The sequence below is a fragment of the Denticeps clupeoides genome, chromosome 11, assembly GCF_900700375.1.
Source record: "Denticeps clupeoides chromosome 11, fDenClu1.1, whole genome shotgun sequence".
NCBI classification, from domain to species: domain Eukaryota; kingdom Metazoa; phylum Chordata; class Actinopteri; order Clupeiformes; family Denticipitidae; genus Denticeps; species Denticeps clupeoides.
The window spans coordinates 9,640,758-9,666,777 of NC_041717.1; the positions used below are offsets into that span (position 1 = coordinate 9,640,758).

Genomic DNA, 26,020 nt, shown 5'->3' on the forward strand with positions numbered 1-26,020 from the left:
TAATTGACTAATTAAAAGCGAGAGTTGCCATTATTTTAAATGATCACACATTTCATGCTTCACACATTTTAAAGAGATTTAGGCCAGTTTGTGAGACCACATCTGGCAGTTGTGGACCAGACCTGGGCAGGGTTTTCCCACCCCGGCTGCATTACTCAGCTTAAGAAATGAAGCCATTGCGTTCTGGCAGTGTGGAAACTCTAAACTTTTTTGTATCTCAATAATCCCCAGGCTGGCACTGGGGAGGCCTGGCCCACAGCCAGTGCATTTCTCCCTCAAGCATTACACAACTTGTGGGCACAGGTAGCACATGCAGCTCACTCTCCAATTGCATTCGCCAGCCAGAGGTGGTTATCCCTGTTTCATACCAAGGTCTCTTGAACAGTCTCTTCTCCTGAGTCTTGAACTCAACACATTTGCACATTTGCCTAGTTCTGTTTAATTAGAAGATTGGGTGTTTGCCCCTAAAAGCTCATATGATGTTTACCAAACCCGGCATTAAGTCTGCAATTGGATTCCTTGGTTCATTAGCTTAGCCCTGTTGCTGTTAATTATCACCAAAAATGAACAAGACTTTGTATCAGCCTACGTACACAGTAGCAACACAGATTAATTGATACAGGCAAAAAGCTCTGGTGACCTTGTTTTCTGAGCACTAGCGTGTAAAATCAATTGTAAAGACTCCTAAGCACTTATTGACTGGTTGTAAGATGAATGCGTTCAATTAATGCATCTGAATGATTCAGAAGCCTGTTAATTACCCCGTCATGAAACGGCCCAAAATCAAAGCTACTCCACAGACTCAATTAGGCCTTGGGAGTGTCTTCTAGGTTTGTAGAAGGTTTTTTTTTAAGGTCTATGATGGTGAAACATGATAAACTGCAAAAGCACAAACCAGGCCACAATTTGACATGGTCCAGAAGGCACTAGCAGCTGTGAATGAAGATGTAAACGTTGCACCAGTTTCACTCCAAAGGCATGGAGTGGTTTTACTAGAACATTCCACATCTTGTAACTTCATTTAATACTGCACTTTCTACCAGCTACTGTGTAAAACTATAAATTACTCATGAGGGCCTCAGTAGCCACTTTCTCCAATGCGGGAGGATGCTGCCAGCTTAGGTCTGAACCCAAAACCTTTTTCCAGGACAGGTGAATTATTGAAAGAGCACCTGAGGAGGCTCAGCCTGCAACTTGCCAGTGCCTCAGGCCTTCCATGTGCTTCTGTCAAGTCAAGTCAAGTTGACAACACAATATTAATAGAGAAATTGCACAATGACTGCACAAAAATCATGCGACCTATGGACACTCCTGTTTAGCATTATGATGTCACAATGCATCGGCCTGTGGAAATGTTTCACCTGTTCATTGGTGATAAAGAACCAAACAATCTGGTGAAGAAATGGTGAAGAAAGAAAAGGAAGTGAAATGCTAAAATAAAATGACCACCATCTTTTCAAATGTGTGTTATAAAATAAGACAGAAGCATAAAATGAAACTTTTGTTCAAGAAAAGTGCAAAAGAATTCAAAAGCATTTAAATGTTTGAGGTCAAAAAACATGAATGAAGAAAGACGTGTTTAAACCTGCAGTGGCAGACAGTGGAGTTCATCAAGTTTACAAACCTCTAGGCATGTATTTTAAGATACAGCCAATGAATTATGGTCTGATATTATGTATACAACCATAGACTACTGAAGTGATCTCAACAAGAAGTAGCTTCACCCAAAGACACTAAATAAATAACACACGTGAGGTTATGTAATAAACGAACAAAAAAATTGCAAACAAAGCAAAAAAAGTTGAACGCTTTGAATCTCTACAAAATCAGGGAGCTTTTGCTGTGATGGCAGCACTTCACACTCTTGGTCCCTCTCCACCACCTTAAGTTAAACAGGGATGGTTTATGCCGAACACTTTCTTATCATTCGCCATGTGTCAGGATTGACTGCAGCTGTGCTTATCACCGGTGGCCAATCCTGACGGCGCATAAAGGCCGGACATTTCCGCCCCTTTGGAAGGGACGGCATTTTAGTGGAACTTAGTGCACGTATGGTAATGTGTGTGTTTTGAGTTCTGGCAATCGCCACACGCCTGCGGGCTTGTTTACGTTCTTTATTGAAGTTAAATTGTTTTCGGCCACCGCGCCATTCTTTATTTGTGTTTGTTTATTTAATAATAATAAAAACCCTTCCCAGAATGTCAGACCTCTGCGCTTCCTTCCCCCGTAAGTCCGTAGTCGTGACACCATGTTAATGAGCAACTCATGAAGTGGCTTTTGATGGCAATAGCGAACAAAAGCAGCCACGAAGGTAAAGAGAGGAGACTTTGAAAAAAAACAGATTCATCAAATTTACTTCATTTTCTCCTGCTACAAAAAATACTAAATATGTTTCTCACATTGGATTCTTCAAAATAGCTCCATCTTAAGTCTCCATAACCATCACAGAGTAGGTGCGTCCAAACGTTTGACTGGTATTGTACACACACAACTGTGCCAGAAACTACAGCTTTGTGCAAATTCTACTATACTATTCGGCGATTTCAAATTTCACTTTGAAAACTATTAACATGGGCAAACAACATCTGACCAGCTGCTTTAAAATATAAACGCTTACAACAGACCCTTCTTCAGTACACCAGTGACCAATCAGACTGGATAATATATTAAAGATTATATTCATATCATTAGAGTGTTTCAAATTGGAAATTCAATCATATCAGGTGCCCCAGTTTGCAGTATGTGGTGTGTGTGTGTCTGTCCTGTGCCCCAACAACTTGGGATAGGCTTTGGAACTTAGTTTCATTCGGCCTCTTACCGCAAGTGAGTGAACGATGCACAGTGATTAATATTAATATGTAGTGTAGCCTAAATTCATGTTGTGTAGCTAGCCTATGCAAGCCTAAATTCATGTAGTATAGCCTTAACCCCCCCCCAACCACCACCAACCTATTTGTGACAATTTGATCTAGTCGTTGACTTATGTAACGTTCGGTTGCACCTACAGGTGGCACTACTCAATGTCTTTGTCTACCTGATTACCCTCATGTGGGTGTCTGCTATGTCTAATCAGTTTGTGCGCAACATAGACCACGCTTGAGTTCTGATTCTGTGTTGGTCACCGTGCCGTGTGTTTTGTTTACCGTTATTAAACTTCACTATGTCGTACAACTGTGCCTCATGCCTTATTCTCAATGGCAAGACAACATTTACATTTTACGGCATTTGGCAGACGCCATTATCCAGAGTGACTTACAACGTGCGTTCATGTTACAATCAATGATGTGATCAGTTCTGGTTCACTAGGACCCCCAACTATGAATACAATCTTTATATTCACTCTGTTGTAGTTTATATACATAAGTCAGACAATAAGAAGGTTACAAGTTAATGTAAATATTCTCTAAAGAGGAAGGTCTTCCTCTTTTGAAAATACTCAGTGACTGAGCTGTTCTGACCTCGAGGGGAAGCTCATTCCACCACCGAGGGGCCAAGACAGAGAAGAGTCTAGATGAATGTCTTCCTTTTACGTTTAGCGATGGAGGGACCAGGCGAGCAGTACTGGAGGCTCGGAGTATACGAGGTGCAGTGCGAGGTGTAATAAGGGCTGTGAGGTAGGATGGTGCTGCTCCATGTTTGGCTTTGTAGGCCAGCATCAGTATTTTGAACCTGATGCGTGCAGCTACTGGGAGCCAGTGGAGGGAACGTAGCAGAGGGGCGGTGTGGGAGAATTTGGGAAGGTTGAAGATCAGTCGTGCTGCTGCATTTTGAATTAGTTGTCACATGCATAATTTTTATTCAGAAACAAGTTATACAATATTCGACAAATACTGATGCATCCTGCCAGAAAACAAAAAAATTGAAATAACAGACATGTCCTTCCGCCTTCAAGCTGTCATCTGCCAGACATGATTCAATCACAGAAGTTGCTTGAAAATCCAAATCCCTAAGCAACAAGAAGCACTGGGAGTTTGACAATTCCAGCCCTCAAACCAGCCGCTAACCCTGACACCCATCTCATCATGCAGCGATGATCAAAGTGTCCAACGCCACACTTCAAAGCAGCTGTTGTCTGTTCCCCAATCCATCACATCTTAACCTGACTATTAAAATGACCCAAGCTTTACTGGAGCGCAGATTCACACCTGTCCCCCATCCTGTAAGCCCTCTCTTGCTTTTCCATTTGTTGTTTGTCAATGGACTGAACTAAATGGACTGTCTGAGCATAGCGGTTTCCTGAGGACGGTTTGGATCTCAACCCAAAGCCACATCAGACCTTCTAGCATCTCGTGCCAGAGAGGTGGAACAAAGTTCTTTTGACCGAGGAGAGGAACTTGTGCTTAGTAGTCTTGAACATCAGAGGGACCTTCGGCAAAGTGTGGCACCACAGCCAAAGAGCCAAAACTAATTTCAAAGGAGTGTTTTGGAGAGCTGACATAATGTCAAGAAAAGAACATTCAGTGAAAATAAAAATAAAAAAAATACAAAAACACAGGAAAATTCCAAAAAAACACACCTTGCAAAGGACTGGTTTACCACTGTCCAGAGGAAAAAAACAGAACAGAAATGAGAACAGGACACTGTGTAATTTTGTGTCAAATTGGCCATGGGTGCTCTGATTGTGCATTTATACCATGCCAAAATGCATAGACCTTTTAAGTAACTCAGTGGCAACATTTCATACAGCTATACTGTGGGCACTTTACACCTCGATACCATAACTTACAGTGTGTTTACAGCTTCAGTAGAGTACACGCTGTACTGTGGTTGGAGCTCAATTACACCACCTCTTGTGAGAGAAGCAATGGTAGAGGAGCTCCCAGGAACCCGTTAGTAGGTCAGTGTTGTACGAGATGACCCATAAACAAAAAAGCAAGTCAGTGAAACACAGTGCGGGACAAAATAAAGATAAAAATGTCCCAAGTTTGGGAAATACTCTTTAAGAAAGAAAATGGTAACAGCTAGGGAGTGTTATGCATTTTAGTGAAACAAATGCTTTTATCGATGCTGCTTATTGCTCAGATTCCTGAATTCCTTTTCAAACAGTTATTTTTGACCCAGGTCCATAACAACAATGGAGATGTTCCGCATCTAACAAATCTTCAGGGCCCACATTTTGGATCGAAAAGATGCAAACCAAATATGGGTAACCAATAGTTTTGTTGCTTTTAATAAAGCATCCCATGTTGCACCATACAGTAGTAAAAAGAGTCTTCTTGGTTGCTACTCAAAGAAACTGTCCTGAAACAGATCTGTGCTAAAAATAAGCCTTTTCTCTTTTATCATGTTTGTTATTAATTATGGAACGAGAAGAGCGCACGGAAGCCATATCACTTCACCGTTCTTCAATGCCAAACATCCGACAGACATAGATGCACGTAGACACAGACGTCCGGGCCGCTGCACCTGTCCCCGAAATTCACCCGTGCCTGTCAAACCCCGAGCGCTCTCTCAGACCCCAGCCTAGAGAGCAGACACCCCCTTGGCGGAGCAGCGATTGCGAAGACAAAACACCGTAGCCCCAAACAACCCACCCACCGAGATTTAATTACGCTGCCGATTAGGTCAAAGCTCAACCCCACCTCCCACTCGCTCCCAATACAAACACGCATTTATCTTCATGTTCGTGCCGAGCAGAGCAGTCTGCCCGCTGCCGCGCTCTTCGGAGTGGATTGCACCGGTGCTGCCGAGGATATTTACTGACTTGGACTTTATTTCAAGGAGCACGAGAGGCGAATGAAGGGAAGGCCGCGGCGTCTTCAAATCTGAATAAATGGTAGACCTGGTGTTAACAGGCACGATTACCTTTTCTTCCAGATTCAAATGGAGACATTAACTTTTATAGCAATAGGCTGTAACTCCAAACAAGTGCAAATTGCTTGGAGCAGCCGAGCGGTTTTCACACTTCACCTGAGGGCACAGTACTGAGAAGCACACACTGCATTCGTATGTACGTTTTATTCAGGAGAAACAAAGCCAGCAAATAAAAATGTGAGTGTGTGTGCCGCCGTGGTGTTTTTTTCAGCTGCTTCATAATTCCCATGTGAAAATTGGGACTACTGAAACTGGAGGGTGTGGGGTTAATCTGCGCACACAGCAATAATTTTACTACACCAACGCGAGTGTTGCCCTGAAATTCTGACCTGAATTTATACAAATGTACATTTACATTTACAGCATTTATCAGATGCCCTTATCCAAAGCGACTTACAATCAGTAGTTACAGGGACAGTCCCCCCCTGGAGCAACTTAGGGTTAAGTGTCTTGCTCAGGGACACAATGGTAGTAAGTGGGATTTGAACCTGGGTCTTCTGGTTTATAGTTGAGTGTGTTACCCACTAGGCTACTACCACCCTGAACATAAACGATTAGATTAGCACTTCCTTGTTTGGCAATTTCTAAATATTCATGTCATTCAGGTCAAGAATAGGCCTGCAGATGTTAATCTTGGTTTAATACTATGTGGTCTGTAGAAAAGTGTGACATGATGTGAAGTAATAATGGAACATTGCTTCAGTGAGCCATGAGTGTAACGTAATGGAGAACACAACTTCAGCAACTTGGATCCAGGGTGCATTGAAAGGAAATGCATGATTAGAGGTAGTTCGATGTATATTAAGAGTGGACAGGATGCAAAGGCCAAACACAGATAATACAATATCAATACACAGAATAAAAAAATTCAACCATAATTCTGCATGCGTACCCCTGTCTGACGGACAAGAATGAGCGTACTATGAAACGTATTGCTGCTCCCCTTACGTCTGTAATTTTAATGGAGCCTTTTATGGCCTTGGGATGATGCCTTCCTGTATGCTATAAAAGGCAGGTACAGTTCTGTCGGTTCTGTAAATAAGGAGTCATGGAAAAGCCATCAAACACACAGCATTTGGGGAACTGGTGTATTAGTTCATTTGCCTCTCATAGTTTGTGTCCATTTAGAATAAAACAGTACTGACAATGTAATGCAATACATACTACTAATAATAATTTAATCTCATTATTTAATTTAATCTCTACTGTACGCTACTGTATATGTTGTTGAAAAAAAGACAATACATCACTGTTAATCAGTGTTATTTTTGCATTTATATTTACACGCATTCAGAGAGCCTTACATTCAGTAGTTAAAATTACATTTGTCCTTGTTGATTTGGTTGGAATGTAGTTTTATAAAAAAAAATGTGTCTCTAATGTCATTGTACAAGAAAGGCTACAGGCCAGATATTTTGGCCTGCACACATGTTTTCCCCAAAATTCTATTACAAGAACACATAAGAAAGCAAATGTAGCTGACAATATTTTATATTGTTCTTGTAATATAACATTTACATATGTAAACCTTGCTGACAACTATTTTCCATTAATAAGAATCAATTCACCTTGATGTGGATGTTAACAAGCTTCAGAATATTTTGAAATGTAAAACATATTAAATATGAAATAATATAGGGCTGGGCAATTATGAGATAATATTCTCCATGATCTGAGTGATCAGCTTTGGGCATTTTACACGATCACAATACAAATGACAGAAATTTGCATATTTTGTCTGTGTATTTACATTATTTTGAAATGGAGACACAGGGGTACGAGGCATTGGAATACGAAAGCAACGAACGCAGTACCACGTGGTTCACTGCATAAAGGTAGAAAGAGCAAAACGGTTCTAAAAAATGGCAGTGAAAGATGGTGATGACTTGCAGATACGTGAAGTCATTGTTGACAGGAAGGGTTACATGACATCAGTTGTTTGGAAATGGTTTGGTTATGCCCAAATGGATGGGAAGCAAATGAAGCCACTGTGCATGGTACACTGGTGGTTGGTGCCTTAAAAAAATTATATGCAAGTGAGTGTTTCACCTTACTTATTTTTTATATGTAAATAAATTGTTTATCATCTCTGGCATCTTCGGTTTCAATTGAGCAGTATCAGAAATTCTTTTTTGAAAAATGTAATCATTCATTATGGGAAAGAATATTAATTTCTTTTTGTCATATCACTGAGCTTTTATTCAATATATATTCAAAATAGTTTGATTCAAGCATTACATGGAGACACACAAAAAAAAACACTAAAAGTATTACCTTGGCAAAACCAAAATATGAAAAATCTCCATGTGCTCGAACACTTAAGCTTGAATTTGATTCGTTCCTTGTGCTTGAAGTAGTTTTATGCAGGGCCTCTTGAAAAACTTTTACATTTCTGTGGCCAATTAAAGGAGGCATGTTATAAAAATCCCTTTTAGTGAAGCAAGCGTTCAACCTCTAATGGTGGAAGCAATTGGAAAAATAATCACTGGCTTAATTTTACTGCCTTTAAATTGAATTTATAGTGGTAATGACTCAATAAAACATGAACATTAAAGCATGTAGCAGGAAAACAGATGCATGGCGCTATGGCGACGCAGCTAGCGCAATAAATAAATTAGAAAGAAAAAAAAAAGGATCGGACAAGACTGCACGACGAAACGTACCATGAATCCAAATTAAGGTCAGTAAATGTTTCCATGTCCGGTCCGATGATACACACACATCAACAATGCCTTTTACAGCCCCCATGCATCACAACCACCGCGGCAATTAAGAAACATGGCCAACAGACGTGATATGTTCATGTGTCCATGGAGACTGTATTTCTATTTGTGCCGCCTGTCTGGCTTGGCATGTGCGAGCGTGGTGTGGCACAACGCAAACAATCCGGAGCATCCAGAGCCTCGCGTAACATCGCACCGCGTACACCAGCAACAGGACTGCAGCGGGAATTATTACAATGCAGATGGACATTCTGATTTGCCAAAAGAACTGCAGTTCTGATGGCTGGACTATGAAAAAAATCTGAAGACTGGTGGAACAGTGTTAGTTGTTAACAAACACAAAGAGCAAAAAACATTATTTTATTCTATATACTATTATTAAGATGAATGTATGTGTGTGTATATATATTTCCCCCAAATTTTATTTATATAAACAAGTGAATATTGAACTAACAAATTAACAATGAATAATATGAATATTTTTAGTATTATTATCACAGAATTTACTTATTAGTGCTGGTTAAAATATATAATTTTCCTCATGTCATGACTCACTGAACTAGAGCCACAACACCAAGCACCATTAGAGGATATTTTCCTTGTACTTTCTATTTACCATGTATTTTCATATAATTAATTTTATTATATAAATATATAGTATTATTATTGTTTATTTAATTTTTCATATTTATTTTTCATAATTACTTTTCTGGTTGCATCTCACGTGGCCAGACTTTTTCTGTTGAGAACTTTTCATATGAAAGGTGCTAGATAAAGCTCTACCACTCTACTCCCTGGTTTGGAAACTGCACCTGTCATGGGAGCGGCCAGGAAGTGAAGCGTGGGGACAGACGTCTGCCCGGTAGCCACCTCTCCGGCTGTGAGAGACACCTGTGCTCGGGTTGTGGCCGCCGCACTAGCTGAGTTACAGATGGTCAGCGAGAGACAGACACAGCAGAATGTGGAGGGTGTTGGGGGTGGGGGTGAAGTAGTTGGGGGAGGAGCCTGGTGCACATCTGGAGCTGGAGCTTTGATCACGGCGCAGAAGGAATCTACATAAGAACCCTATGCTCTAGAAAGGAAGAACAGAAATCCTGAACTGAAACTGGCTCTTCAACAGAAATATGTTGTACCTGGAGTGGGACAGATTTTTAACACTCTCGCTGATGACATGGAGGGCTGAAACGGAAAACCCGCCTGGTGATGAGTGATAATGAAAAGAGCCAAATCAGACATGTTCTCCACACAAAAGAAACAGAGTGAATGGCGGAAGTAAAGTCCAGCCGGGAGAAAACCTGCTATAAGTCCTCCACCAGACGGCACGGTTGATGTTTTATTCAAGAATATGGCCTAAATAGTCTCCTCTGTGACAGTTCTAGTATGAAACATGATTTGACACTGGCTGCTGATCACTGCCCGACCGTTCTATGTTATTTGACAGTAGCCCGTCATCTCAGGACCCTGTGTGCACAAGGACAGTAGATATCCCATGATCCTTCTTGCTCAGGCTCCCCGCAGAGAGTCCGTGCGCTGGCCCACTTTTAGATCGCTCACACACACACACACACACACACACAGTTGCACAGACGAGGGCTGGCCCTGTGCCGTGGAAGGGGAAGAACAAACAGACCAAGCGCCAGGCCGAACACAACAAGCTGCATGGGAGACATGTGTTATTAATTCCCCTCTCCAGGACAGCAATCAGCGCACCGTTAAAATGCCAATAACATACCACCGCAAAATACGTGGCCAACATGCCGCGTGCGGGGGAGCGCAGATTTGCGAGGACCACAGAGGTGGCAGTCGGAGATGCAGCAATAAGATAACATTTCATTTTGATTGTGCCTGCAGAGATAAAGCTCTCAGTGAGGCTTAAGTCACTGATTACTCCTGATAAAGGCTGGGGATTGATAGCTTCCCCTGCATTCGTCCAGGAACCCCACCCACTCCTGTGGCTGCCGCCTGTTCACAAATCCTTACATAAGTCACCAAAGCCAGAGATGTGCTTTCATCTGTCTTCTCCTGGGTTGTTTACTCAAGGCACTGACTGCGGCCATAGTGTAATATATATATATATGTGTGTGTGTGCGCATATATATATTACTCACACATATATATATGCACATATTACACACACATACACACACACAAACATATATAGCATCTCTTATATTTATATATATATATATATATATATATATAAGAGTGCATTTGATGAACTGCATGGACTCCACACATTCTGTCTGATTCACGTTATACTAGAGCATCTAAAAAAGGCCTTGTTTTCTGTCATCTAATTTAAAGATGAAATTTGAACCTTCAGCCATTCAGTTTAGTATATTGGCTCTATAAATGAATGCAGTATATTAATATAGTATGTTATGAAGGTATTTACAATTAGTTTCCGATCCACTTCTATACAAAACACCCACAGCAATAGAATAAACATTCCAGCAATATTTTCAAAGCAAAAACATCTATTATTAATAAATCAAAGAGATCATAAATCGTTTCTCATTTAAACAGCATTTCACTGCAACATATAAGATGTATTAGACAAGGCCGCTGCAGGCATCCTTGGTTAGAACAGGCAGAAGCTTTTTACACTCGTCAGTTTGGGCCAAAACAACCTCTTCCATGTCCACAAAATGACAAGCAAATTTAATCAAATGTCCCCCCAATAATTTTACTCAGTGATATTTAACATTATACAAGTTCCAATATCCTGTCTAGAACTGGTGATAGGTGTAAAGAGTGCTTTGGCCATTCTGCTTCTCCATTCAGAGAGCGGCAGCTCAGACAGTCAGATCTGGAATTTCTCCCTATATGTCGTCGTAAGGGGAAAGGTTACCTCCTCTTTTTCTTATGCTTTGTCCGCCCAGAGAACTTCCCACCCCGCCCCTAAAAGAGTTTCTCCACCAACATTCATGGCTTGAAAACATGATCGGTGTTCGGATGTAAAAAAGAGCACAGTTTTTCTGGAAAAACGCTGACACAACTTCCTGTTTGCGCAAAAACAGGAAGTGTTGATGATGTCATTTCAGCGACTACCCGCTCACTTCTATATGCTGCTGTCCTCCTCATTGGCATTTAAAGCTACACAAACAGAAATGGCACATCCTGGGGAAAGTGGCTGTAACTGTGCACCACACGGCTGTCTTCAGATATTGTGAAAGTGAAGTGATTGTCATTGTGAATCACATACAATGCAATGTGTCCTCTGCTTTTAACCCATCACCCTTGGTGAGCAGTGGGCAGCCATGGCAGGCGCCGGGGGTGCTTTGCTCAGTGGCACCTCAGTGGCACCTTGGAGGACCCAAATTCAGACCGGCAACCTTCTGATTACGGCGCTGCTTCCTTTAACCGCTAGGCCACCACTGCCCTGACAGTATTAGTATTAGCATTATTAGAAGACCTATATAAAAGCAAAAAAAAAAAAATCATAATTGGGGACATTTAAGCAACAAAGGAAATGCCAGAAATGATGTTGTGATTCTGTAAAGACGTGTTTTTCTAAGCAGGCTTTCTGATGCCGGTGCTGGAGAAACGTGGACCATACGCACACTGGCTGCTGCTGGTCCAACAGGCGGCTGCATTCATCAGGAAAAAATTAGCCCAGCGCTAAGCAATACAATCCCATTGGCTGTCTGGGCTGTCCGCTCCGTTTGAGGTCACCCCAGACATTCCACCGGATAATCTTTTCCATTCCTCCACTTCAGTTCCCTCCGAGAAAACCAGAGCGCAGCACAAGGCCTGCTTTGTATGGGCACTTCACTTAAAAAAAAAAAAAGTGTACTACTTTTTTTTTCTTGCTGTCATACTGTACGCCCCACAACATATAATATTTCTGAGGGTGTGTGTGTGTGTGTGTGTGTGTGTGTGTGTGGGGGGGGGGGTGGTTAGCTACATGAGCAAAAAAATCCCCCCCACCCCCATCCCCCCAAAAAATGGACACTTTTGCCATTTGATGCCACAAATCTTTCCCTATGTTCTTTCTTCACAAGGTTATTTCTACAACCCGAGGCCGGAACCAAAACCAAAGTGAATCGCTCCGCTCCTACACCACATCAGTGAGAGGCTTTCTGGACTTCAGAGGAGCTGAGTTATGTTTGCCCTCTGGAGGCTGCCCTCTTTTTTTCCCAGCATCCTCCTCTTTGTTCTCCACGACGCTCAGTGTTCCCAACAAAAGACTGTAATTGTGGTCTCGGGTAACTACTGGGAAACATAGATAGCATGCCGTTCTCTCACATTTAAAATGTGGTTCCCTCGGATTTATGGAAACATGCTTCAAAATTACAAGAGACATGGAAATTACAGCGTATGAACTACAGATGATCCCTTTAAGAGATGTCACATGTACTTGCCATTTTATGGACAGACTATTCACGCGCTGTGATAACACACTGAAGGCATTTTTTGTGCAGGAATGACAACAAGGCAAACATCACTAATTACAACGAACATTGATATAAAACATACATACATTAACAAACAGAGAGAAAGCAATGCTCTATAGATAAATATATACACAATATACTACAGTAGTATACTATATCATAGTGTATTATGCTACTGTATAATATTCTACTGTATAAACCACTGGATAAAGTGACTGAAAGTCACATGCCTGAACTGATAAGGATCTGCTGGAACATGTTCTCAGTAGAAAGTTCCTAACCAGCTGAGACGTTACCAGACATCTTGTTTAAACAGAACATGACAGAACAGAAGGTGTGAGGGACCGGATGGACAGACAGATACAGCAAGTCTTTGTTTCTATAGATTGCCATTAGCTGATTCTTCATATAAAATCTAAACTGATCTACATATGTACTTGTGTTGTGTTATGTTGTATTTGTGTTTGGAAGAGTCAGGCGAGGGTTAAGGTCACCGCCACCGAGAGTGAAGGTCGGGTCAGTGTGGTTGTTTACCTGTCGATATCCTGCGATGGTGAAGAGGACATGAGCCAGTCAGGCAGGAACACAACGAGGGCGAGTTGCCCAATTCGCCCGGCCGGCCCCGCAGTGAGGGCGGTGCTACTGAGCACTGGCTTTTCAGGAACCCTGTGTGATGAGAGGAAGTGAATGAGGTTCAGAAACAGGAACAATCGGGTCGATGGTGACCATACAGCAGAAATTACTTCGAATGTGATGATACATAAAAAATATATAAAAATTAAAGCTCTCAAGAGACAGAGTCTCTCGGTTTACATTGGTGCATTTTCACACCCTGAAGAGCACACGCAAGACATGGTTTTAATCACTTATGAAAAGCAATATCACAGTAAAACCTCCCATTCAGTTTTCACAGTAATTTCCATAGAGAATAAACCAGTAGAGCATAAAACAGCGACAGGAAGAAAATTTTAAATAAAAAATGGCCACATACAGCACATCCGGAAAGTATTCACAGTGCATCACTTTTTCCACATTTTACAGACTTATTCCAAAATAACATCTTTGGCAGCAATTACAGCCTTAAGTCTTTTTGAATACAATGCCACAAGCTTGGCGCACCTATCTTTGGCCAGTTTGGCCCATTCCTCTTTGCAGCACCTCTCAAGCCCAAATCAGGCTTTTGGGGAAGTGTTGATGGACGGCCACTCTCCAGAGATGTTCAATCGGAATCAAGTCTGGGCTCTGGCTGCATACTCCTTTGATATATTGACTGTGTGATTAGGGTCAGTGTTCTACTGAAATGTCAAGTTCAAAAGCGCTCTGGTGCAGGTTTTCATCCAGGATGTCTCTATAGATTGCTGCAGTCATCTTTCCCTCTATCTTGACCAGTCTCCCAGGTCCTGCTGAAAAACATCCCCCAAGCATGATGCTGCCACCACCATGCTTCACTGTAGGGTTGGTATTGGCCTGGTGATGAGTGGTGCCTGGTTTCCACCAAACGTAACACCTGCCATTCACACCAAAGAGTTCAAACTTTATCTCAGCAGACCAACAATTTTGTTTCTCATGGACTGAGTCCTTTAGGTGATTTTTGGCAAACTTCAGGTGGGCTGCCATGTGCCTTTTACTAAGGAGTGTCTCTCGTCTTGCCACTCTACCATACAGGTCTGATGGAGTGGATTGCTCTGACGAGAGATGGTGACCATTGTTCTTGGACCATTGTTCACCTACCGGACTTAGGTCCTTCTCCCCTGATCGCTCAGTTTATGTGGCCGGCCAGCTCTAAGAAGTCTTGTAGGTCTACAGACCTCAGTCTCCATGCTTGGTTTGTGCTCTGACATGAACTGTCAACTGTGGGACCTTATATAGTCAGTCAGGCATGTACCTTTCCAAATCAGGTCCAATCAACCTAGTTTTTCCACACATAGACTCCAATTAAGCTGCAGAAACATCTCAAGATGATCAGGGGAAACAGGAGGCATCTGAGGCATCTATTTTGAGCTTCATGGCAAAGGCTGTGAATACTTATGTAAAGTATTTTTTATTTTTGTTAATAAATTTGCCTCAAATAAAGTTTTTTGTAGAATAATTCTGAGGAAAATTTGTTTAATCCATTTTGAAGGTAACAAGATTTGAAATACTGTGAATACTTTCTGAATCCACTGTAAAGGTTTACTGTCCCATGGTCTCTTCTTCTTTATTTACATTTCTTATTGTATGTGTATGTTTATATATATATATATGTGTGTGTGTGTGTGTGTGTGTGTGTGTGTGTGTGTGTGCACGCGCAGGGTTCCTATGAATTCAATCCACTTATGTTTGCAGGAATATGCTTGTGGCCTTGAGTTGTTTCCCTTCGATTGTTCTGGAAATTGCTTGTGAATCCCTGTTTTGCATTAAAAAAAGCTGAAACAAAGACCACAATTACACTGTCTTCAAGGACGTGCCCACCGCCTGTCTTTGAACAGATATTGTGTATCTGAAATGGCTTTGACGCACAAGGACAAGTGCTTTAAGAAAATGCGAGCTTTATGGGCTTCAGCCATGCTTGCCCCCTTTAAAAGCCCTCCTTTATGAGACCCACGAAAGAGCTGTGCCACTCTGGGAATGGAATTTTTCTTCAAGCCTTATATTTAGTTTCCAAGGCAATCAAGCTTGGGGGTCAAAGATCAGCCGCGGGGTTCAATACATCATGAACGTTATAAAATCACTCCTTCCAGGCTTCGTGGTTAGGCCTTTACAATACAGCTGGAGGAAAGGACCTACAGCAGAGGCATCAATTGTTGCTGTGATCATGTGATCACCAGTAACCTTCAAATGCCTTTTGTTGGCTTGGAGGCCACACCGTAGCACGGCTCAGAGAGACAACTCATCCGCTAATTTTACAGGGTGCCCACTCCTCTGTCTTGACAGATTGGGCTGGCCTGTAATGTGACGTCTGAATTGACACAAGATTTTCAAATGAGCTCTTCCTTGACGGGGGAACTGTGACAATTATGTATTGTAGATTTCAGAGATGAAGGTCACAATCAAATGATCGGACTGTATAGTATACAGTAGGGCTATACAGTAGGGGTGTGTAACATTCCAACCAACCATGATATACATCATAATGTACCTTTTCTAAAAAAATTCTAAGAATATATGTGGTGTATATGCGCTCTGTCTCTCTTCCCAAAACAAACCAAAATGCATTTCATCCATGTCCCCATCTCGCTAAATAGTGGAATATGATATGTAACTACCAAAATCTCAGTCTTGTTGTAATAATGAATAAAAGCTCTATATGCATTGAAGAAATAATGATGTGATGAGATCATACATGTCATTACTGCAAATGGCCAGTCAGTAAAACATTACAGTGTTAGGCTGTCAGAAAAGAATGTGAGTGGACGAAGTGACATTTATTCCCACTAAGCAAACGTTGCATAGCTGTCACTAAGCAATCGCTGAACGTCTGCATTTAAAATGGAAATGTGTCTTTTGTTTCTCCTGGTGTGGTAAGCCAGACCGGGGGCCGATTTACACTAATGATGGTGAGAGAACACAGTGCACTGATCTCATTGCTTTGTGACTGTAACAGAAAGAGGCAGCGGGCGGAACATAAGATCCACTGCGGTGGCTGTAATCTCGCTCGGCCAGCCTGTCCCGGGGCACAATATCGCATCTCGGCTGTGAAATCAGATCTTCCCCCACTGATCAGAGGGGACAGCGCGGGAGAGAAAGGGACAAAACTCCAGCTTCGGTGCTCCGCGGCTTTTTAAAATAGTTGCCAAATTCCAACGCCGCCAACCCCCCACTTTCTTCAGAGTGCACACAAGTGTGTTCACACAGCCACACACACACACACACACACACACACACGTGCAGCTGCAGCGTAGAGTTCCAGGGTGTAGTTACTCAGCACTGCATGTCAGCAGCAGCACGTGAGCCAGAGGAACTCCTGACCCCGAGTTCAACTTCATGGTCAGAGTTCATTCCTCCTGCTCTCCAAGTCTGCCGCGCTCTGATCCTACCCCCCCGTCCGCCTACCGGCCCCACCCGAGGCCTCCAGAGGTTCTCCATTTCAGCTCAGCACTTCTCTCTCTCCTTCTGTAACTTTCTCCCTCCCTCCCTCCCTCCCTCCCCAACACCCCCTGCTCCCCCGTTCGTTAATGGGGGAATTGTGGGGCCGCCTTGCAGAGCCAAGACACAGCGCTGTACCTCCAGGCGCTCACACAGTCTGATCGTCAGCCAATGAAAAGAGAAAATATAGGCCTGTGACTTGCTTCGGCTTTAACTCTTTCCGAAGACATCTTGTTCTGCTCTGGCAACGGGCATCGGGTAGGAAAAACTCACAGCTCTGTCTTGTGTTAAGCACAAGACATCCCTTTCCAAAAGTTATTTAAAACGGCACATTCTTCAGGAGATACTGCATTACTCGTGGGGGGGGGGGGGGGTCCAAAGGATTAAGCCTTAAAAATCCTTTGCCCCTTTTCTGATAAAGTAGATATTGAGCAATGCACATAGTTGCTTAAGCTACACCAAGGATGGCACAGCCTGTAACCAATTAAACTGTTCATTTAGTAATAAAGAGCAGTTCCGAATAGCCCAGAAAAAAATGGAACTGCACATCTCATTAATCTGCCAACAAAAGCACTATGTATTTACTTTCAAGGCCGCTTCGTTGAATCAGGGTCCTGAATAGTATATCAGGTACTGCATTCAGCACCCTGACGAAAAGCAAAGAGTCCAAAAGCAGATAAAAGAGGGAGGGGGAAAAGGGATATGGGAACGGGTGGCAATAAACAACTCACAATATAATCCAAAGGGAAAAAGCAGGCATGATATTATTTCATGGAGGATTTAAATGAGGGACCTGTCAGTGCTTGTGTGGACTAAAAGTTCCCAGTCGTTTCACAAGCAAAAAAAAAAAAAAAAAAAAAAAGAACAGTGCAGTGTTTTCGAAAAGTTAGATTCTGCCAAAGTCTGTAATTGAGTTTGTGTGATTGGGCTGAGGGGGAAAGAATCCATATAAAAATAAATCTATATTTTTATATACATATATGTGAAGAAAGGGGTCCTTTGATGCAGGCCGGGACGATGTTTAAAGTACAGTATCCAGACTTCCTTCTCTTCTCCAGAGCCCTGCACTAATGAGTTTCATGGCCAAAGCATTTCCCCTCCAGCTGCTCACCCTCACTGCTGCAGGGAGCGGCGCTAATCTCATTTAATAAGCTGGGAGGGAGGTGTACGCCGCCGCCGCCACCGAAAATCAGAGGATCCTCGCTCGCGCCAATGCAAACGTGACTAGGTAACGTCAGCGAACACATAGGTGGGTGTTACATGCAGTCACACAGTCATTCACAAAAGAAAGGATGATATGGGTCTTTAGGATGCTGCACAGGAGGTCAGAGCTCCCGGAGAACCCACACACACACACACACTACTTTGCCCACAACTTTACATGGAGAAGAATGCTCGTTTTATATGTATTAGCCAATGCCCCACCAGACCCATATAAAGGAATTGTTTGAAAAGAAATTCTCAAATGAAGAATATTTGATCAAATGTCCTTTTCCGAAGTAATCATGAAAGCGCTCACCATTTCGGCATTATTTCGAGACAAGCTATTTGCTCTAAAACGTGATTAATACGACAATAATCATGTTTAGCATGACATTTAGTTTTATTATTAAAGGCGCAATGTGGATGGTTCTGACACCTTGCAACCATGTACTCCATCACATAGGGGGCAGTGTTTCACCAGAAATATTCAAATTCCTCTAGTCATAAGTTGTCGCTTCAAATGTTCAAATGTCTAACAAATTGTACATTTAGAATCATTTCTGCACGCAACAATGATGTTTTTGACAATTAAGGAGCAATTTACTGGTTGATACTGATACGTAACTGGCATTTAGGCCGCTCTCAAAATAAAAATGTGATGATAGGAATGTTTACATAATGAAACTTGCTTCTCAATATTACGCAGTGACTAAAATGATTATGCCTGCGCTTGCATTTATATTGGCAAGCAGCAGCCAGATCAAGTGAACAGGAGCGGCGTTCACCGGGTTTCCTCGAGGGAACTTACGCACGGCCCGGCCTTTCAACACAGCTGGCGCAGCGGGGCACATGCGGGGGAATGTGTCAGGGCCCGGCGTGTTACCTGTCCTGCCCGGCCCGCTTCCTGTTTCCCGCCTAAAAACACGCCGCACAACACATCCACCGACGGACGCGCTCTTCCTCGAGGCTTAAAGCCAGCTACGGATCAGTCGCATCGGCCGCTGCCGATGCCCCCAGAGCCTTGGGTCACAATCGAGTAGCAGAAAAAGAAATGAGAAGAAATCCACAGGCTGATTTGGCTTCTAATACGGACCAGGGGAAGAAAAGACGTTCCAACAATCTACCCCGCCATATACAGTTGTGGCATGGACACATTTTGTGCGGTAAATGTTTCTTTTAAGAGTAAACACTGGGTATTTCAGGGTACAGGGTCCACTACAATCCAGGCTCCCCCCTCTTTAGGGATGGGAGTTTGAATAAACACTACCCCCTTAAAATGGAAAATGTGATGAAAAAAAAAAAAAAAAGTCACCGTGCCGGCGGGGCTGAAGTAACGTAACCGGCATAAGGAGATTCCGTAGCAACTGAAACAGCCAACAGAAGGGGTTTAACAATAGCGCGGAGAAAAATGCATCGTTCGGGGTTACTGCGGTGATTAAGGAGTTCAGTTCATTGAGAAAACTTTTCTCTAGAACAGTCGCTCAGGTTTTTGAAAAGACTTCATCATTTAATCAAGTCGGATGACACAACATGGACACCAGCCTTCCAGAATTTGATGTTTTGATGGTTTTATTTAACACCGAGTGAGACCGTACAGACAATTCAGTGGCTTTCAACATAACCACTGACAAAGTGGGTGGGCACCGGGTATCGGGTTCAGCCGATCTCATCTTGCCACGAGTGAGTGGTCTAAAGTTGAAGTTTAAAGATGCTGCTCCAAAATACTCCATCTGGGTTGACATCTGTTTGCAGATCAAATTATTTAGATGAATTTTTATATTCACCACCCCTTTCGGGGGGACATCATCCCATCAGAATACAAACGTTTTCACCAAACGATAAAGACAATCCTGCAGAATACTGATCTGCCGTGACGCTTCCATCTAAAGGAACTGACCGGGCCAAAACCCACAAATGAATTTCTCTGTGTTTTCTGAAGATTTGTCACCGTTCTGAATGTCACAACGCAATGCTGCCGTTCGTCAGTCTGCAGCTATGAGCAACATTAAGCACCAAGGCCTCAGGGAAACACTGATGACATTTGCAGTCACATGTCAACACTGGTAAAAGACAAATAAGATCATGTCAACAGGGTGAAATAACACAGGACAACAGCACGTGTACATGTGGTCTATTCGGTTAAATTCTACCTTCTAATGAAATGTTCTAATTCTAATTCAAATTTGATCTAATAAGGTACCAGATGTTCTGGATATATTATATTTTGATGGTTATGAACATTTACTTCCTTCACAGTTTGATTTTTACATAAATTCCATCAAGCTGTTGATTTATCATCATACCTGTCGCATGGACCATAATACCTTCTGGTCATCATAATCATAAAAGCCCAAAACCTTCTGTCATATTAAATGCTAAATATCATAAATCTTGCTATATCATGTTTTGGTCCTCCCCTACATGAGCCAAATGAAAGTGTATCTGCGCAGAACTGAAAGATTAAAAAAAGTCATGAAAAGGATTTATTTATTTATTCATTTATTTGCATCTAAATGACAGAGAGTTACGAAATCAGAAAACCCCGAACCGAAGTGCACCAAAGGCACGTGCTTCCTAAACATCTCTACGTGCTCCTGTAGTCCCATGGGTGGGCACATTTAGAACCGAAACATGCAGCTATTATTTTTGAAGGCCGTTACTTCTGAGATGACATTATAAAAGAAAGTATGCCGGTTATTCAACCGCCGGCAGAACACGCTGCGTGGCTTTCTGGCTCACACTCATGCACCTATAGGTCAATTTGTGATGGAATGTAGCCACAACTCTGCTAAACACATTATCTATTTAGGCCCTATTTAAAGTTACATAAATTAAATATGGTACACTTAGTAATTAAATGGTCATATAACTAACCTCAGCATCGGAAGTACCAAATATTATGTCTAGTTCTGGACTGGACCATCAAAATGTGGCCAACCAAGACAGAACCTGGCACCACCTTAATGGCACTGCAATAATAAATAATAAGTCAAGTTTCGGAAAAGGCAGGGCTTTGCAGTAAACACGCTGAGCCTATTTGGAACAATCCACGTACATTTTAATACAGGATACATGCTGGGTGTTCTAGACTGTTCCAAGCCAGAAGAGAACTTGCTTGCTGCACGATTCTATGTAAGGACATTTCTATCTCCAACTTACATTTATGACAGTACTGGAGCCTTTGTTCAATTTCAACTGGGTTCAATTTCATGGTTGTTCGATACAGATTCATTATGAAGCTTTTCTGTAGAGACGACACCAAAAGTGTGGCCTCTGCATCGCATCTACTGTGCAGAACAGAAATGCATGTGCAAAATGCATGTTTTTTTCCCTCAGACACATTAGATCATTATGTTGGCCGTTCTGGTCTATAACAATGATTCGACAGGAGAGCCAAGACTGAGGGCCCGTTGACGACATGATGGGGTATTTATTTAGACCAGACGTTATGCGCTTCATTTTCCAACTCGCAGTCATACACAATGTTATGGGAAAAATTCCAGATTGCTCAGATCGATGTTTGTGAAATGAGAGCAAGTGTCCCCCCCCCTGCCCCCTCCCCAGAAGCCTGCATTAAAAATGACATTTACCAAACAGACAGATCACTTGGGCTTTAAGAGACATTTCATTCCTTCATAAGGTGTGCAAGCAAAGTGCCTCACAAGCTCTGCTTATACAGCTGAAAAAGAACCTCCAGTTTCTCCAAAAAACAAACTCAGAACACATCTAGATAGATAGATAGATAGACAGACAGACAGACAGACAGACAGACAGACAGACAGACAGACAGACAGACAGATATATAGATAGATAGGACAGTAGTCAGCAGGTCCTCTTTAATCTAAAGATAATGCCTGGGCAAAATAGCATAGGTGCATAGTGCAGATCAAGGTGCAACTTTACCTTTATTGATAAATCAATGGTGTGTGCTGTTCAAACTGAAAATCATTAACTAGTGTTTTTTTCCCCGCCTCTTCCACATCGGCTCAGATTTAGCCAATCACAAACCTAAAGAGCACTCGGCCCAATCATTTAAACTAACTAAACACTTCAGACAAGGACACGTCAGTCTCACCTGACACTCATTATACAATTTTTCATGTTATATAATACAAATAACAATGTGATGTCGAATTATAAAATGTAGTTACTTAATAATTACCCATAATAGCCATTCACAACCCAGACTTTATGGGCCATTTTCAGTTGTCATTGTGGATTATCGTGAGGAACCCATCACCTATGATCCACACCGAGCATCGGATGTGGAGGTACAAAAGCACGTTATGAAGAACTGGGGGGGGGGCAAGTTTGCACTTTCTCTGCAAATTATGTCACTTATCTCTGTGGCTGCAGGAAGATAAGTAAACACATGACCGGCTCCTGCATAAGTCCTGGGGAAAATATGTTTGCATTGGCCAATGTCTATCTTTTTTTATAACCATGCCGTTTTACTTTTACGGAGGCCGGGTGAAAGCTCCGGCTTTAAATATTCTCATTTTTTAAAAATATGAATATAGTCAAGTTACAATGAGCTAGACTGGCAGAAACACATCTTGACTGAATTGAGACCCACAATTTTAAAATATGTGCATTTTTATTACAAGACAGCTGCTTTCATTTCGACCTTTGCAGTGCCAAGCAATAACTTTGACTCTCCAAGTGCATTTGCACCTTGGGCGGATTTACCTTGAAGGGCATGCACGCCGCCTTTGATTTTAAAAGCGACTGGAGCTGGAGGGTGTCTGGGAAATACTGTCACTTTAAGCAATTAACTTTCTCTTTAAAGCCTCTCCAATAAAAATGACAGCTGCAGACTTTTACAAAGGCCCAATCGCCACTTCAGGAACCCAAAACTGCCGTGCAGTAAAGCGAACTGCCTCTCCTTTGTCCGGGCCGGCCCAGAAACCCCCCAGCTCCCATTGAGCCTCCACCTCTCATTAACGACCGTGGACTTGGTGGGGCTAACGGGAGGAGGAGCCTGGGACCCTGCAGTAAAGGAGCGCTGAGAAATTTCTTTCAAACGCCTATAAAACAGCAGTGGCCGAACGCTGCTGGGACTTGGCCTTAGCCATAGCAATGGAGTTTGGCGTGTCTTTTAATTTAAATATAAAAAAAAAAAAACATTTTAAACAAACACTTTCCATTGGAGAAAAACTTCCTGAAATACTGGTATTTCATGTCATTGTATGCTTATAAAACACTTACACTCGGAAGTATAATTTTTTTTTGCACATATCTAATTAAACCAGTGCATATTATACCACAATATCCTTACACGTCGTAAAAGATATGTTTTATTATTACAAAATACAATAATGCGACATACCCATATAAATCTGTATTACACGTATATCTGATGTAGTTGTAAGCATGTCATTCAAACTAACAGAGTTAACATTGGTACACATTCCCGCACTCGAGAGCACTTTTTTATTTCTTCCTGCCCCGGAGTGGAAACGCAATTAAAATATTTATTCTGATCTTTTCTTTTTCTTGTAGGAGCAGAAACTCCGCCTGCGATCTGTTTACAGAAGATCTCCTCAGATATGCGGCATCGTCCGCGAAAGCTCTGATTGGCTTTTTTTTTATTATTATTATTACTATTATTATTACTATCATTATTATTATTATTGTAAGAAAATAAACGAGAGAGAGAGAAGAGCTGCAGACGCGGACATGTCACCGACGTGCACACCTCGCACACGCAGCTTCTTCAAAAGCCGAAGCTGCTCCCCCGATACGAGCCTTCGCTGCTCGTCCCAGTTTATTCCTGGTCCCCTGTCGGGGCGAGATGTCGCGCTGTCGCACGTCACCCGGACGGGCACGTGCGCGTGGAGCGACAACTCCGCAAATTCAACAACACCCACAACAACAAGTAAAGAAAAAAAAAAAAAAAAAAAAAAAAAAAAGCTCTTCCAGAAACATCTCCACTCACCCAGAGGCAGGAACGGCTTGGTCTCCATGTTTAGCTCATGCCACCGCGCGGGCAGGGCTGCTAGCATCCGGCGGTCTAAAGTCTGAACTCCGCTGCCAGGGACCCGGCTCGACTCCGCGCTCCGCGCTCCGGCTGCGCTGTGGCCGCGCCGACTACTAGCGGCGTCCCGCGCCGTGGACCCCGGCGGGAGGGGAGGGGGGGTCGCGACGGACGAGCGGAAGCGGGCGCGCGCGCAGCGACGCCCCGCCCTCGAGCGCCAGGCCCCGCCCATCGAGCGCCAAGCCCCGCCCATCGAGCGCCAAGCCCCGCCCTCGAGCGCCCGTACGCTGCGGCGGCGGCGGAGTCGGTCGCGGCCGGTTGTTGTGTTAAACGCACAAAAAAAAAAAGAAGAAAAAAGACGCGATCAAGACGAAGAAAAGCTTTTTTTCTTTCTTTCTTTCGTTCTTTGTTTCTTTCTTTTTTTGCCAGATCTGCACGTGATTATACACGTCCGTGACCGGTGTTCTCAAACTATTCCGTCGTGCTATTGCGGGATCCGGTAATTAATTCTCCCCTTGTGCTGTTTTTTTTTCTAGTGTTTTTTTACATGGAACCCACGAAAAGAAAAGAGAATAGGGGGGACAAAGAAATCATCAGGACAAGCAGACATTGTCCATTACACATTTAACCAGACAGATTCCATTTCAGAGTCACGTCTTCTTCTTCCTTCAGCTTCTCCCATTAGGGGTCGCCATAGTGGATGGCTGTCCACACGATTGACTTGGCAAAAGTTTTATGGCGGATGCGACCCTCCTCATTTACCTGGGCCTGGGGCCGCACCCAGGAGCTCACTGTCGCATGTGTCCCTGGTGGTTGGGCTCTTTCAGTTCTTCATTGGTACATAGAGCAGCTCTTTGAATTTGAATAGATCCACACGGAACCCCTGTAGCACAAAGTTGATATAAAGACCATCCTGATTTTTTGGATCAAATGTGTCCCAATTCAAACATAGACTTTTGAACAGCACAAAGTGAAGGTTTGATCCAGAGTGGATTAAAACCGAAAGTGGATTAGGCGATCTGATCTAATCTGATCTGATTCCCTTTTCAAGATCCAATATGTTATTTGAAATCCCACTGGATTTCTTTTGAACAACTGGGCCCAGAAGATGTGAAGACTGCAGTATTGACTGCAGTATGACATTACTGCATATTAGTCCTTAAATGTCCTTGACATGGACATTGCTGAAGTGCTCATTTCCAGTGAGTCCTTTCTAATTCTGCTAAAAAAAATGACTCTGCACATAGGCTTGAAGATTGTGTTATCCTTAGAAATGTCATAGAAAAGTCTTTTTGAAAACCCCCCTCTGTCCCACATATCGTCCTTAAGCCCTCCAGGATGCTTGTAAAAGCCTGCATGAGCTTTTTATCGAATGCGTGTTCACCATTTCAGCAGTGTGCAGTGGGGATTTCATAATTAATGAACGCACCAGGCACATTCAAGATCAAAACCATACATCGGCACTGCGAGGTGAACGTTTAAAGCAGTAGGCATGGTTTCATTTAAACAAGCAGCGCGCTGATACGCCAGAGGGGACTTGCCTGGGTGAACTTTTGGGACAGTTTTAGGCAACTTTGAATCCCGAATGTCGAAATCCAAAGTGGGTTTGATATACTGTGTAAACCGCTGTGTTTTTCTCGCTGATCTAATTGAACTGGTGGGCGCCATTACTGTTTTTTTTTCTGACATGAGAGTTGCCTGTTTTATTTCTTCTTTGTGAATTCATTATTAGATTCCGTGTCATGTTTTGGTACAAAATGAAAAATGGCAGGTTCTTTGAAACTCCCGCTGTATGTCTGTTGAATTTGAATGAGCCCCGGGCTAAGCCTATATGCTCTGAA

At 42.6% G+C, this 26,020-nt stretch overlaps 1 protein-coding gene across 2 annotated transcripts in view; it reads right to left on the reverse strand.

Annotated features, from left to right (window-relative positions):
• rxrab (retinoid x receptor, alpha b) overlaps window positions 1–24,322 on the reverse strand; it is a 44,776-nt gene extending 20,454 nt beyond the window's left edge. For both annotated transcript variants that reach the window (XM_028995600.1, XM_028995599.1), the window contains exons 1-2: window positions 24,141–24,322; window positions 13,469–13,600 (exon numbers count right to left, since the gene is read on the reverse strand). In XM_028995600.1, coding sequence (XP_028851433.1) covers window positions 13,469–13,600; window positions 24,141–24,207 — 199 coding nt within the window. In that variant the 5' untranslated portion in view covers window positions 24,208–24,322. The remainder of the gene's footprint in view (window positions 1–13,468; window positions 13,601–24,140) is intronic.
• Window positions 24,323–26,020: the final 1,698 nt, after the last annotated feature.